The 13,735-nt window shown below is 41.0% G+C and overlaps 2 protein-coding genes across 2 annotated transcripts; both read right to left on the reverse strand.

The window, feature by feature from the left end:
* Positions 1-382: 382 nt before the first annotated feature.
* Positions 383-2,419, reverse strand: rps15 (ribosomal protein S15). Its single transcript, XM_056293326.1, has 4 exons — positions 2,365-2,419; positions 1,886-1,971; positions 1,373-1,607; positions 383-542 (listed from the first exon to the last, which is right to left on the reverse strand). Exons 1-4 carry the CDS (start codon positions 2,365-2,367, stop codon positions 429-431), a joined length of 438 nt encoding a protein of 145 aa, XP_056149301.1. The 5' UTR covers positions 2,368-2,419; the 3' UTR covers positions 383-428.
* Positions 2,420-5,285: 2,866 nt separating this feature from the next.
* Positions 5,286-13,395, reverse strand: cnn2 (calponin 2). Its single transcript, XM_056293122.1, has 7 exons — positions 13,200-13,395; positions 10,330-10,451; positions 10,080-10,146; positions 9,395-9,532; positions 8,834-8,950; positions 7,793-7,939; positions 5,286-6,759 (listed from the first exon to the last, which is right to left on the reverse strand). Exons 1-7 carry the CDS (start codon positions 13,254-13,256, stop codon positions 6,454-6,456), a joined length of 954 nt encoding a protein of 317 aa, XP_056149097.1. The 5' UTR covers positions 13,257-13,395; the 3' UTR covers positions 5,286-6,453.
* Positions 13,396-13,735: the final 340 nt, after the last annotated feature.

Here is a 13,735-nt window from a genome sequence, read left to right on the forward strand (position 1 = left end):
TGTTTGACACAGGTGTTATGTGTAATTTATCTTGGGTAATTTAAATTATGAGCTTTACCGTCAATTAAAAAAGCGTAACTTTACAACCGTTTGATATTTTTTAATCAATTGCGGGCTCCATAAAAAAGCTTATTGTATGAGTCCTCATGGTTTTCTTCTACACGGCAGTCACTGTTGCCTGCATAAGCAAATAGTGATAAAAAACAGCTATTTGCCATGCAGAAATTTTTTTTTTTTAACACAGCCGTTTCTGTGTCACCCCAATTTCAGTAATGGTCTCATCCTGGCCATCCCTATAAAAATAGTTTTGCTCCACCACCACGTGTACATAGTCAGGACCAATAGTACAAGTACTTATGCTGTAAAATGAAATTGAGGCAAATTTGTGTGGGACCCAGTTTTTTATTTATACAAAGAAAAGAGCCATTCTACTTCAGAGGGATGAAACGAGAAGAGTGTGTGGCTCCAATACCAGGGCGACCGTGCTTGACTGGCTTGTAGGTGATGGAGAACTCCCCCAGGTAGTGACCGCACATCTCAGGCTGCAAAAAGGGAGAGGAAAGGAGAAGTTGGAGCCAAGCTGCTGCCTATCCCTCTGGTTATATGCAATACAGTAAAGGAAATGTCATGCAAAGACACAACTGATACACTGTGGACAGAAGAATTTGTTAGAATTGCAGGAAGTGGGTCAATCTTACTAGAAATTAATCCTTAAATTGTGGCCTATAAGCAACTGTCACAGTTCTGATATTGGCATTTTCTACTGAAGTTCCCATGGACGTGCAAACTTGGTAAATTTTAAGTCAATTATAAAGGCCATATGGTGCCAACTCTCACTTAATGCTGTTCTTTCCTATATTCAGCCCCAGTATTACCATGTTTATCCAAGTTCATACTCTCAGAACACGCAAATTCAAATAAATCAAGATGAGTAGTACTGGATAAGGCTAAAACTTTTAGCTCACACCAGTTACAGATACACAATGAGGAGGCAATGACCCAGACTGAACTGTATGCATTATGGATTTCTTCAGAATCAGATTAATTGTTGCTTAATTGTTTGTAGGCTTGATTGATTGATGTCAAGTGGGTGTATTTGAGTGTTTGTGTGACATTATTATTGTTTCAGGAACTCATATCAGGCTGGTTCAAAGCTTCCATAAGTATGTTATAAATGTTAGGATGTGTTCCACTTCACCTCATTGGCTTTAATGTTACCACAACCAGAATAAATCATAACATTAAAAAAGGTGTTCCTCCACCCACCAATGCAAGCATCTCTTTCCCCAACAGGGACACGGGGATAGCAAACAGCAAAACATATTTGACTTCCTGTCACCAAAGAATGCCTTACAGTCCAATAGAAGCTCACCTTAATTTCAACCTGATTGAAGGTCTTGCCATTGTACACTCCAACCATGGAACCAACCATCTCTGGCAGGATAACCATGTCCCTCAGGTGGGTCTTTACAACCTCTGGCTTCTCCATGGGGGGAGCCTCCTTCTTGGCCTTACGCAGGCGCTTCAGGAGTGACTGCTGTTTGCGGCGCAGGCCACGATTCAGCCTTCTCCTCTGGCGGGCACAGTACAACTGCATCAGCTGCTCACTGAGAGAAAAAAAAATGCAGAGATGAAGCTCTGCACTCACTGGTCACTTCCAAAGAAAGACACGTGTTACGAGAGCTCTAAAAGGTGCTCATTGGCATATTTGCTTTCCTTCCATTGCTGACATGTTAATTTGAGCCACCTTAACTTCAATAGCTGACTTTGTCTAGACTTGATAGTCACTGTCGTGTGTAACTGCGTTCTGCTCACCACCCCCATACTGACATGGAATAGTCACAATTCACTTAACTATTAACAAAAATATCCATTAGATACATACTAGGACATGTCCAGAAGCTGGTCCAGGTCCACACCTCTGTATGTGAACTTCCTGAAGGTACGCTTCTTCTTGATCTCGGTATCCGCCTGAGAAATGTACATCAGTTGTCATGTTCTGGCATTAAAGGCATCAATTATGGGCAACAAGGAGCCTGTTTCGCGATTAGCGACTGACGCCTAATACCACAGCACTACCACCCCATACATTCGTGTACTATGAATGCACCGTCTAGTCTGAGCTACAGGACACTTTATTCACTAGCATCAATGCATTAGCTTAGCCGTAGGTCGCCGTAGCACAAGCAAAAACTGCCAAAACAGATCGGGGTTCATCTGACGCTTTGTCTTACAATTCTCTTCTAAACAGATTGTGGAGGTGTATGGCAACTGAATTATGTATTCAAGCAGCACATGGGGTAACTGACGAACTGAGATGAATATAGATTGTCTCAATACATCCACTTGGCTAGGGACACCTACCATCTTGCCTGCTGTTCCGGGGAAAAGAACGTCTACAACTCTCGTGTGGCCTAATATCGCGCGATCCAGAACACATCCGGTATACAGAGATCATTTTCCGGTCCAGTACTTACGATCCTTGAACAGCAGATGGTGAAATTGCTCGATAACCCAACATATATCGACTGTCAAACTATAAACTCTTTATTTCCAGAACAGTCTCTGTTATAGCTTGTTTACCAAAGTTATATATATATATATATATATATATACACTACCGTTCAAAAGTTTGGGATCACCCAAACAATTTTGTGTTTTCCATGAAAAGTCACACTTATTCACCACCATATGTTGTGAAATGAATAGAAAATAGAGTCAAGACATTGACAAGGTTAGAAATAATGATGTGTATTTGAAATAAGATTTTTTTTACATCAAACTGTGCTTTCGTCAAAGAATCCTCCATTTGCAGCAATTACAGCATTGCAGACCTTTGGCATTCTAGCTGTTAATTTGTTGAGGTAATCTGGAGAAATTGCACCCCACGCTTCCAGAAGCAGCTCCCACAAGTTGGATTGGTTGGATGGGCACTTCTTGCGTACCATACGGTCAAGCTGCTCCCACAACAGCTCAATGGGGTTCAGATCTGGTGACTGCGCTGGCCACTCCATTACCGATAGAATACCAGCTGCCTGCTTCTGCTCTAAATAGTTCTTGCACAATTTGGAGGTGTATTTAGGGTCATTGTCCTGTTGTAGGATGAAATTGGCTCCAATCAAGCGCTGTCCACTGGGTATGGCATGGCGTTGCAAAATGGAGTGATAGCCTTCCTTATTCAGAATCCCTTTTACCCTGTACAAATCTCCCACCTTACCAGCACCAAAGCAACCCCAGACCATCACATTACCTCCACCATGCTTAACAGATGGCGTCAGGCATTCTTCCAGCATCTTTTCATTTGTTCTGCGTCTCACAAACGTTCTTCTTTGTGATCCAAACACCTCAAACTTGGATTCATCCGTCCACAACACTTTTTTCCAGTCTTCCTCTGTCCAATGTCTGTGTTCTTTTGCCCATCTTAATCTTTTTCTTTTATTGGTCAGTCTCAGATATGGCTTTTTCTTTGCCACTCTGCCCTGAAGCCCAGAATCCCGCAGCCGCCTCCTCACTGTAGATGTTGACACTGGTGTTTTGCGGGTACTATTTAATGAAGATGCCAGTTGGGGACCTGTGAGGCGTCTGTTTCTCAAACTAGAGACTCTAATGTACTTATCTTCTTGCTCAGTTGTGCAACGCGGCCTCCCACTTCTTTTTCTACTCTGGTTAGAGCCTGTTTGTGCTGTCCTCTGAAGGGAGTAGTACACACCGGTGTAGGAAATCTTCAATTTCTTAGCAATTTCTCGCATGGAATAGCCTTCATTTCTAAGAACAAGAATAGACTGTCGAGTTTCAGATGAAAGTTCTCTTTTTCTGGCCATTTTGAGCGTTTAATTGACCCCACAAATGTGATGCTCCAGAAACTCAATCTGCTCAAAGGAAGGTCAGTTTTGTAGCTTCTGTAATGAGCTAAACTGTTTTCAGATGTGGGAACATGATTGCACAAGGGTTTTCTAATCATCAATTAGCCTTCTGAGCCAATGAGCAAACACATTGTACCGTTAGAACACTGGAGTGATAGTTGCTTGAAATGGGCCTCTATACACCTATGTAGATATTGCACCAAAAACCAGACATTTGCAGCTAGAATAGTCATTTACCACATTAGCGATGTATAGAGTGTATTTCTTTAAAGTTAAGACTAGTTTAAAGTTATCTTCATTGAAAAGTACAGTGCTTTTCCTTCAAAAATATGGACATTTCAATGTGATCCCAAACTTTTGAACGGTAGTGTATATATCACGTAAACCAAATAATGTTCCTCATTATGTAAAGACATTAAGCAGAAAGAAGACGTAGCTGACGAGCACTTTGTTTAATAAGATATATTTTAAGAAAACTGTTACTTAATCACTACAGTAATAAATGTATACTTTATTGAAACAGATTTTTATTCTGGAGGATAGTGTTCTGACATTTCGTCCTACCGGAGGTCCTAAAAAGTTGCTGCGCATGCGCGGGTCAGGATTATTTGCACAGAGGGCGAGCTATAGTGATCACATTGGAATATGCCACACACAAAAAAGCCAATTAACTTTCATTTCATGTGAAAATGCCCATTAACCTTTAGACAGAGGCTTTAGTCTGATTCGCCCTCGTAACTTTTGCCCGATTTCATTTTTGCGTTTGACTGTTGTGTACTAACGGACCTTCTATAGTTAATCAACGTTTACCGTTTTGGGGGGAAAAACTTCACTAATGCTGCCATTTCTTAGGTCTGCTCTTGAAAAATACATCCTGTGACGTCCGGGCAAATAAACTCAGCACAAAAAGTAAGGAAATGTGCGTTTGGTAGATTATTTCTTTGTTGTAACAATGCTTCTTGGCAATAAATCTTATATCAGGCACCTGACTGTCAACACCTGGGGTGGCAGAGAAGATTTGGCAAATTTTTCATGGGCGCAACCCACATACTCAGCTCTGCTGCTCATCCCACAAATGTGTTCCTTACAAATGTGGCGCCATTTAAAAGAGAAATAAACAGGCTTTCCAACGGTGTAAGATTTATTGCCAAGAAGCATTGTTACAAGTATAGATGTGCTAAGTATAGATAAAAGAAACGAATTGTGACTCATGAGACTTACAGAGAACACTGCATACCGGGATCTGGTGTTTTGGGGCCTTGTCTTAAGAGCAATAAGTAGTAGTCTTTGCTTTCCAGTTTTTCCTGCTCAAGTATCAAATGCGTTTTTAAACAATAAGTATCTATGTATTGTCTGTCCTTTCTCACATCAGCATCTACTTATAAAAACAGGTGTTCTTTAAAAAAAAATCAACTCAAAACATCCGATTATGAATGTACATATTTATTACACTTTATTCACACACAAAAAAAATCCATGTTTCTCCACTCAAAACAACCTTTTCCATTATCAAAATTTAAGACAAAGATCCAGGAGGAAAACCATCGTTAAAACCCATTGTTCAGATGCAAATCACTATAGGCTACATTTAAAGCACATGTGCATAAATAATTACCTTACACAATCAGATGTAACAGCTTGTAAGATATTTGGTCATTTAAGTATGATTCAATTCAACCTAACGTTTAAAAATCCAGTATTCTTGCTTGGAATGTTAAATCTCACTTGAGTATATTTTGAGTACCTTTTTTCAGTATCTCAAATCCAAAGAAAACAAGCTTGGCTCCAGTTGAACTGGTTATGCAAACAAAGGAAACATTTCCTCCCTTTAAAAAAAGAAAGAAAAAAGAAAAGAAAAAAAAAGCTAAACAGGAAACCTAACCTCCAATGAGCAAGAAGAGAGAATATTATGTTAAGATCATGGTTTGTTCACTTATCCGCCCTAATAACCAAAACAACTCACTATCCTTGATAAAAAGGATAAATACTAAGTGGATGCAAGCAGCTACAACAAATTCACATTCTTATTCACATGAACTAAAGTTATATACTTAAACTTTTTTTAACAATACATTGATTCAAATCAAGCCTAGCTGTTTTTGGTTCTTGGGGGAGAAAAAAAAACAGGAAATTTGATACACAGGTATAAAAACTCCTTAAAAGTTCACTCTTACATCTGAAGAATTCCCTTAACATAAAACTTGGGGATATTACTTAATGTAATCAATCTGTTATATAAAAACAATAAGAAATAGTGCAGCGGGGGATTTGATATTTAAGATTTCCTTGGAATACAAAAAATATTGCTGCTGAGCCAACATATTGGCATTAGTGGTTGCACTTTAAATGCATGGCTTTTAACAGAAATATAAAATGAAAGCATAAAAAAAAATACAGTTCATTGTGATATGTCAAACAATATTTTTGCAAAGATAGGGTGAGAGAACAATTTTATACAATACTAAAAAAGGAAAACACCCAGAGGGGTGAGGTATCCTGCAGGATATGAAAATAAAAAGCCTGCTTTGAGGTTCTCTTCTGTTTGCCAATCACCACTTTTATATTCGACCTCTCCTCTTTCTGCTTCCTTCTAGTACTCCGTTCCATCATCTTGGTACACCTGCTCTTCCTCTTGGTAACCCTGGTAGCCCTCATCGTGGTAGTCTGGGATGTATTCATGGGCACCGCCAGCCCCATTCTCATCCTTCATGCCCTCGCCACCCTTGGGGCAGTACTTCGCATCATAGATCTGACGTCCTAGGCCAAAGTTCTGGCCACTCTGGTTGGCTCCCTGGTTATATCCCATCTGCAGGGACATTGTGGTGTTGTCACACTTGTCTGTACCCAGTTTCTGGTCATAGATGGCACGTCTGGTCCCTGGGGCCGTCATTCCAGCCTAAAGAGGAGCAGGAGAGGCGGAGAAAGAGCAAAAAGTTGAAAGATAAAGATTTCATTTACTTTTAACAGAATATGCAATCATTCTGAAAAGGTATTATGCTATGTATTGGTAAGTCCCAACCAAACAGTTGACTGCAAACATTATCCAGGTCCTTGGATTCTTGAAAGTGACATTGCACTCAGGCACGCACGCACGCATGCACACACGCTTCTATCTTTGTGAGGAACCCCCATTAACTATATTCATCCTCTAAGCCCTTAATCTCAAATCCTAACCCTAAAAGAAATGGGGACAAGTAAAAATTTCTTCACTCTGGTGGTTTAAAAACTCAAAATTGTTCCTCACAAACAGAGGCACAAGAACACACACACACACACACACACACACACACACACACACACACACACACACACACACACACACACACACACACACACACACACACACACACACTAAGGACGGTTTTGGACCAAAGTGAATAAATGACAACTCATGGTGGAACAATTCAGTTGCCTAATTACTTACTACATGACTGAACAAGAGCACTCACAAAAGCATTGCCAAAGCAGAAATGCACCATACTTCAGTTCATATTGCTACCCCAATTATAAACACAAACTCTGTGTGAAAATACTAACAGTTCTTCAAAGGAATTGAATCAAGTGCAACTGGACTTGGTATATATCCGTGAAGACGTTTTGCCTCTCATCCAAGAGGCTTCATCAGTTCGTGCCTTTCTGACTAGACCAAGCTCGTCAGAAAGGCACGAACTGATGAAGCCTCTTGGATGAGAGGCGAAACGTCTTCACGGATATATACCAAGTCCAGTTGCACTCGATTCAATTCCTTTGGATAACCATGACCTGGATGAATGAGAACATTCACAGATACTAACAGTTCTTCAATAATAACTAGCAGCAAAGTGTACAGCACATAGATGATTGTTTTAGTTGATTAAAAATGTTTAACAATCAAAAATAAAGATTCAGCTTCTCCAACTGTACAGGTTTCCTATGACAACATGTTGTACCTGGCTGGCTCCTTTGTTGGTGCCCATTTGCAGACTGATTGTGGAATTGTCCATAGGAGGCAGGATGTGGGATTTGGGATCATACAAGTGCCTCCTGGTACCATATGCATTCATACCTGCCTGGCTGGCACACTTATTGGTTCCCATCTACAGAATAAAACAAATGTATATCATCTATGTATTACAATACAATATCATTCCAGCTTTATACAACTGCCGCATATAAAGCATAGCGGAACACATTTCTGAAATGTAAAGTTACATATTGCAGTTTGGACAAGAGAGAGCAGTTAAATCCCCAAAAGTATGAAGCACTTCCAAAACATTTTATTCAGATGCCAAACCTATGTCAAAGGTTCCATTGTGCATTTACCCCGCCCACTGTTTAGGTAGTTTCGTCTCTGTTTTGACATCTCGGTCGGTGTGATGACAACAATAACAAAACAGACAGTCTTAAGTAGAAATACAGAACAATGGCTGTCTTTTTTTTTTCCTATGAGGATGGTATGCTTGACAGGAGACCTTGACAAAACTTCTGTTTCGCAATAGACTCAATCAGATCCAGTAGAGAGTGTAGCTTTGCAAACACGAATTGCTAAATAGCAAGTGTTAACTATCAAATGTAGTTAAAATAATGGCTCAGCTTTTGTGGTATAGTTCATAACCACTTTTTTTTTTCTAAAGACCTGGAGGCTAGTTTGATATTTGACACCACATCATCTGATCTAGCACACCTATGTGAATCACACTCATCTCAATCCTGTTGCCAACGTAAGCTGTAGTTTAAACTGCCCTCTGCAGTTACATAGAGATGACTGTCAATTTGAGTATCGAGGTTATGTCACAAGACAACATGACAAAGTGCGATATGCGTATTGTCCAACAAGGCTTAAAATGGGGTGTTGATTTTGTTCGTCTATGGTTGCGCTAAACTCCTTTGGTTGCAGAGGCCCTGATCTTCAGCATCAAATCTGAGGACCTACTTCTTCGCTTCCCCATTTTAAACCCCGCTGTTCAGATCACACTCTCCTGTCAACCTACCTGCAACCCGATGACACACTGTCCTGCCTTCATCTTCTCCTCATCAAAGGCTCTCTGCTGCTTGTCAGCGTATTTCACCCCAATGTCCACCCGTGAGTGGCAGCCTTTAGTCTTAGCCTTAGAAAAAACAAAAAATAATTGAAGTTACACAAAAATGTAATAAGCCAGGTCAGTAGTTTCTTATTATATAAAGTCAAACATGCACCGCAGTCCAAGGTAATACATATCCAGTAATTAAATAGAAGAAAAGAAATAAATAAAGAAAAAACAACACAAACTGTCTGATCTTTCATTAACAACATGAACCTGCAGTCATGTATGCAAAATAAATTAAACACAAGATGTACTGTCCAAAAATGCTCACATGTTAAACAAGCTTTTCCATTTGCCAAATGTTTTGACAGAAACAGGAATTTTGCAAGCGCTCCCACTGAAAGATGCACCATATTTCATCAGCAAACAATGCTGTATACATGGAGGGGTTTCAGTTGCTGCTACAGAGTTGTAAAGAAAGCATCGTTCTTCATTTCCAATATCGGTTTCGGATAACTTGAGTCTCACCATGCTAGCAAGGGCGAGCAGTGTTGTCTGGACTTGCGTCATGTTCCCATTCTCGAAAATGTCGTTGGCCTCGAAGATATCGTGAGGCTTCAGGCCATACTCTGTGATGGCTTTGATGAAGTTAGTCAGGTTTTCCAGCTAAAGCACACAATACAACAAGATTATAAGTGGTGTGTGTGTGTGTGTATACACAGATTTTAGAGGTAAGGAAGAAAAGTCAGATGTTTTGTATTGTGTTTGTTTTAATTTCCTGTCTATAAGCTGCAAGCAATTTCCTGAAAGCGAGCTACAGACGATTGTGTTAAACTTCAAGGTATAGGCGTTTTTGTGCTTTAATCAACAATTCGAAAAAGTTTTTTTGTTTTTTTTCCCCAAAGTCTGCTTTCACATGTGCAAAAAAGAAAAAGCGAACAGGAAAAAGAAAAAAAGTAAAGCGCTGATCTTCAATGCAACAGCTGTGCAAAACCTGGTCGTTGCACAAGTCTGATCATGACCTAGTATGACTAAACTACTGACATCCAATCCTGGAAATTACAGTACAACACTTCTAGCAAAGGCAATCATTTGGTAACCATGTGTAGAGAATATATAGTTAATGGAATGACATGCGCCCCCTCTCCAAAAAAATACACAAGTTCTGTTTCATCACCCACCACATCCTAAATAAGCCTGTCAACAAACTAACCTGATGCCAGTTCATTGCAGACTGGTTGATCTTTCTCACAGAGCCTGGTTGAAGTTTGTTGATCAATCTGTGGGAGAGATCCAAGAAAAAGAATGAGTTTCTTTCCCATAATAGGACCACTTTCAAATAATGAGAAAGAAGAGCATATTCAGAAATACTTGACGTAATCCTACACAAACACAAAAAACTGCATTATATAAGAGATTCATGCTGTGTGGGAGGATGCTATGGTTTAAAGAGTCACACTAACTCGCACAGGATGACGCCATTCTTCAGGCCTTTCTGAAAGTCGGGGCCGATGGGAGCGCTAGTCACTTCCTCAATCCAGACCCTAAGCTCCTCCTCCTTCTGAGGGTCATACTTCTGTGCAATCTGATTGGACAGAGACGTCATACGGTCAAACGTGTTCCATAGTGCCAGAATATCCAGCAATTCAACAGGTCTCGGTAGGCCTCCTTAAGGAGTGCATATAGTACAGACAGAATGACATTGAGGACAAATGATGTTTTGCAACCAACGAGCAAACTTGAGGAGCTCAGCCACCACCATCCCCCACACACATTTATTCATATCTCTGAGATAACATTTTATATTTGGTCTTGAAAAGGAATGACACCAGCAGTCAATAAGGCAGCAAACCAAATATTTGCCATCAAGTACTGCATTTCACCAGTGAGAAAGGTTCAGTATTCACAAAACATTGGATAATACACCGCAACATAAGTACTGTCAGTCGTTTTCAAAAGTTTATTGTGACTAATAACATGTCTCCTGGCACCGCTAAAAGCTACAGCTCCATAATACCCCTTTGCCCCAACACTATATTTTGTCTAAAGGGGTTTTCTGCATTTCGTAGCCCTCAGAAAAGGCGACATTGAGATACACACACACACATATCCTGTTTAGTAAACTGCTCTATTCTTCCCTGAAGCACAGGAAGGTAGCTGTTGAAAAGGGGCAGGGTGAGTTTATCGAGTCAACACCACACACACACACACACACACACACACACACACACACACACACACACACACACACAGACTCTCTTGTGAGTGTGTTGTTCAAGTGTTACTGATTGGAAAGTTCTTAAAAATCAGTGTAGCGTCTAACACATGGTCTCGAAAGGGGCCATTCAGGAAATGCAGTAGTCACATATAACTCCTGTGCTGCTGTATGACAAACAGGAAAGCAATATTAAACTAATGCAAAAAAAAAAAAATCAATGAAAAGAAAATCTAACTGCTGGGGTAAATACTTTGTGAGGGAGACTTGATCAAGATGCCATGGTAAATGGACTCAAAGAAAAACTCTCTGAAAGGCAATGAGCAGCTGGCAATCTCCGTCTGCTGGACACTACAAAATGAACCACAGGGTAACATACCATACACAAGGTGGTTGAATTCCCAAAGAATCGGTCTTCTAATTATATTTGTCTGTCTTCCAATTATGTTCGCGCCATTCAATTATGTCCATATTAAAAACAATATTGGTTCATTTAATTGCCCACAAAGCATGCAAGGGATGTAATTTAGGGAGACAAGCTGAGCTCAAGGAATTCATCCCGCGGCGCTTGGATAAAAAGACCTGAATGAAGCAGTTAGGACACAATAGTTAAAATGTGTATAGCGTGAATGAATAAGAACGATGATATCATTTCAGAAAGAACCCTATTAAAAAAAAACATTCCCAGTATTTTCTCCACCCATCAGCACAAAGTGAAACAAATGATCAGCACAAACTCTGAAACGCCTCACACTGCAGAGAGGAGGCTACGTCACCAACGGCAGGAAATACCACTCAGCTCAACATGTCTTTAGGTCGCCTCTCAAGGACATCCATGGTAGAAAAGAGGAAAACAACATCTTTCCTTTACGTCTAGAAATCTCTGTAACTGGAGGACCTGGGGGAGAATTGGGGAGGGGATAAGACCCTCACTCTCCCATACATGGAAACACACCAAGGAATGCAAACTGAATGAATCAGCTGATGGTGGGTTAATGGCTCACTGGCATTCGTTAGAGAGCAGACTGGCCAAAGTCATACACACTCTCAACACACATGGGTTGCGGTTCAAACAAAGTTTGACTTCTGTGCACCATTAACAAAAAGGTCAGTTTTAAGAAAGGTAAGAAAGTGTCTTGTCTGCCATCGTCCCCCCTAATAAGAACAGGTTCTCATCAGAAACCTTGTGAGTTTCAAATGCATCTTCTGGCAATGAAAATATAGTGGTAAACGGAAAGTCAAAAACACAGTTAGACATTGTTAGAGGAGTGGTTCATGTTATACAATGCTCCATCTCACAGGTCGAGGTTTTCTAGGAATGCAGTCTCCAGCATCAGCAGCGGTATTTTAAGTGGATCCGGATGTGCGCTGGTACGTGTAGACTTACTTTAAATAAACAAGGTGTTTTTACCCCTAAGAAAAAAAAGAAAAGCATTGCCGACTTAATATTGCCTTTAACAGACAGCTATGCCATTTCGAAAAGCAGCTTTGCAGAGTTTGCATGGTGGGCTATAAATGCAAAGGGCTCGTCTTTAGGGAGGACCACCGAATTTGAAATCTTTGCAATCCTTTTCAGACTGTTCTATCATTGCGTGTGACGAGAGGGATAAAAAAATGGGCAATATAGTTCTCTCACCGAGGCCAAACCAGGGATGACATCCACTCCAGTGTCTTAATAGGTGAATTACATTATCTGCTAATGCGGATCACAACATCGACCAACATACAGAACACAACACGCTGGGTAAAAAGGGGTACAGCGCATTTTTGCCACGACATGTCTTTTGCCAAAAGGGCCAACGCCCAAAGGCAACTCTTTATGAGCGTCTCCTACATAGTGTTGAATTTCCAAGACAAGCAGCGAATAACGTCGACTGTCTTTGGATCAAAAACACGTTCAAGGTGACGTTAAAAAAAGAAGAAGAAAAGAAAGCTGCTTAACGTTTAAAAAAAAACTTGACGACTTCCTCTCCGATAAGTTTTGTTTTTAAGCCTCTCGCCCCCGGCTGCTGCCCACGCAACCCGCGATCCAAATCAAAAGGGGGCCTCTATTATTGCCCTCCACCCCTGTGTACGAAGACAGAAATGTCGACATAAAGGTAGGTACACCGTGCCTACCTTGTTTTTTACTTCCGCAGAAAAGCCGTAGGAAGGACCTTTGTTGAAACCGGCCATTGTCAGCTACTCGTCAGCTTTCTATTTCGGCGAGAGAGCGCTAACTTTTACAGAGCAAACAGCGCGACAAGAGAGAAGGTGTGCTTGGTAACTTTTGGTTTCTCCTCCCATGAAGCCCCGTAGTGAATAAATACTTCCTTTCTCTTTTACGGGCCACCAATTAGAGAGCTCCTTAATCGATGTGAAGCTCCGCCCCTCTCCCCGCTCTTGATTGATATCAAAAACTCCTTATATGGAAAGAAACTCCCAAATTCCTGAAGGAAGGGAGGTGATCCTCCGCTCCCACCCCGCATGCCTGAGCCGGCGGACTTCCCTTGAGTCACCGTCGGAGGGGGAGGCGGGAGGTCGGAGCCGTCTACCGGCTCCGCAGAATGAGCCTCCGACATGACGTAATGTTAATGCTATCGAGCCAACGTTTTGATAATGGATACCACCCCCCAACCCCAACCCCCCCCCCGGGCTCTCAGTCGTGGGTCTTC

This window comes from Lampris incognitus, chromosome 14 (assembly GCF_029633865.1).
Source record: "Lampris incognitus isolate fLamInc1 chromosome 14, fLamInc1.hap2, whole genome shotgun sequence".
NCBI lineage: Eukaryota > Metazoa > Chordata > Actinopteri > Lampriformes > Lampridae > Lampris > Lampris incognitus.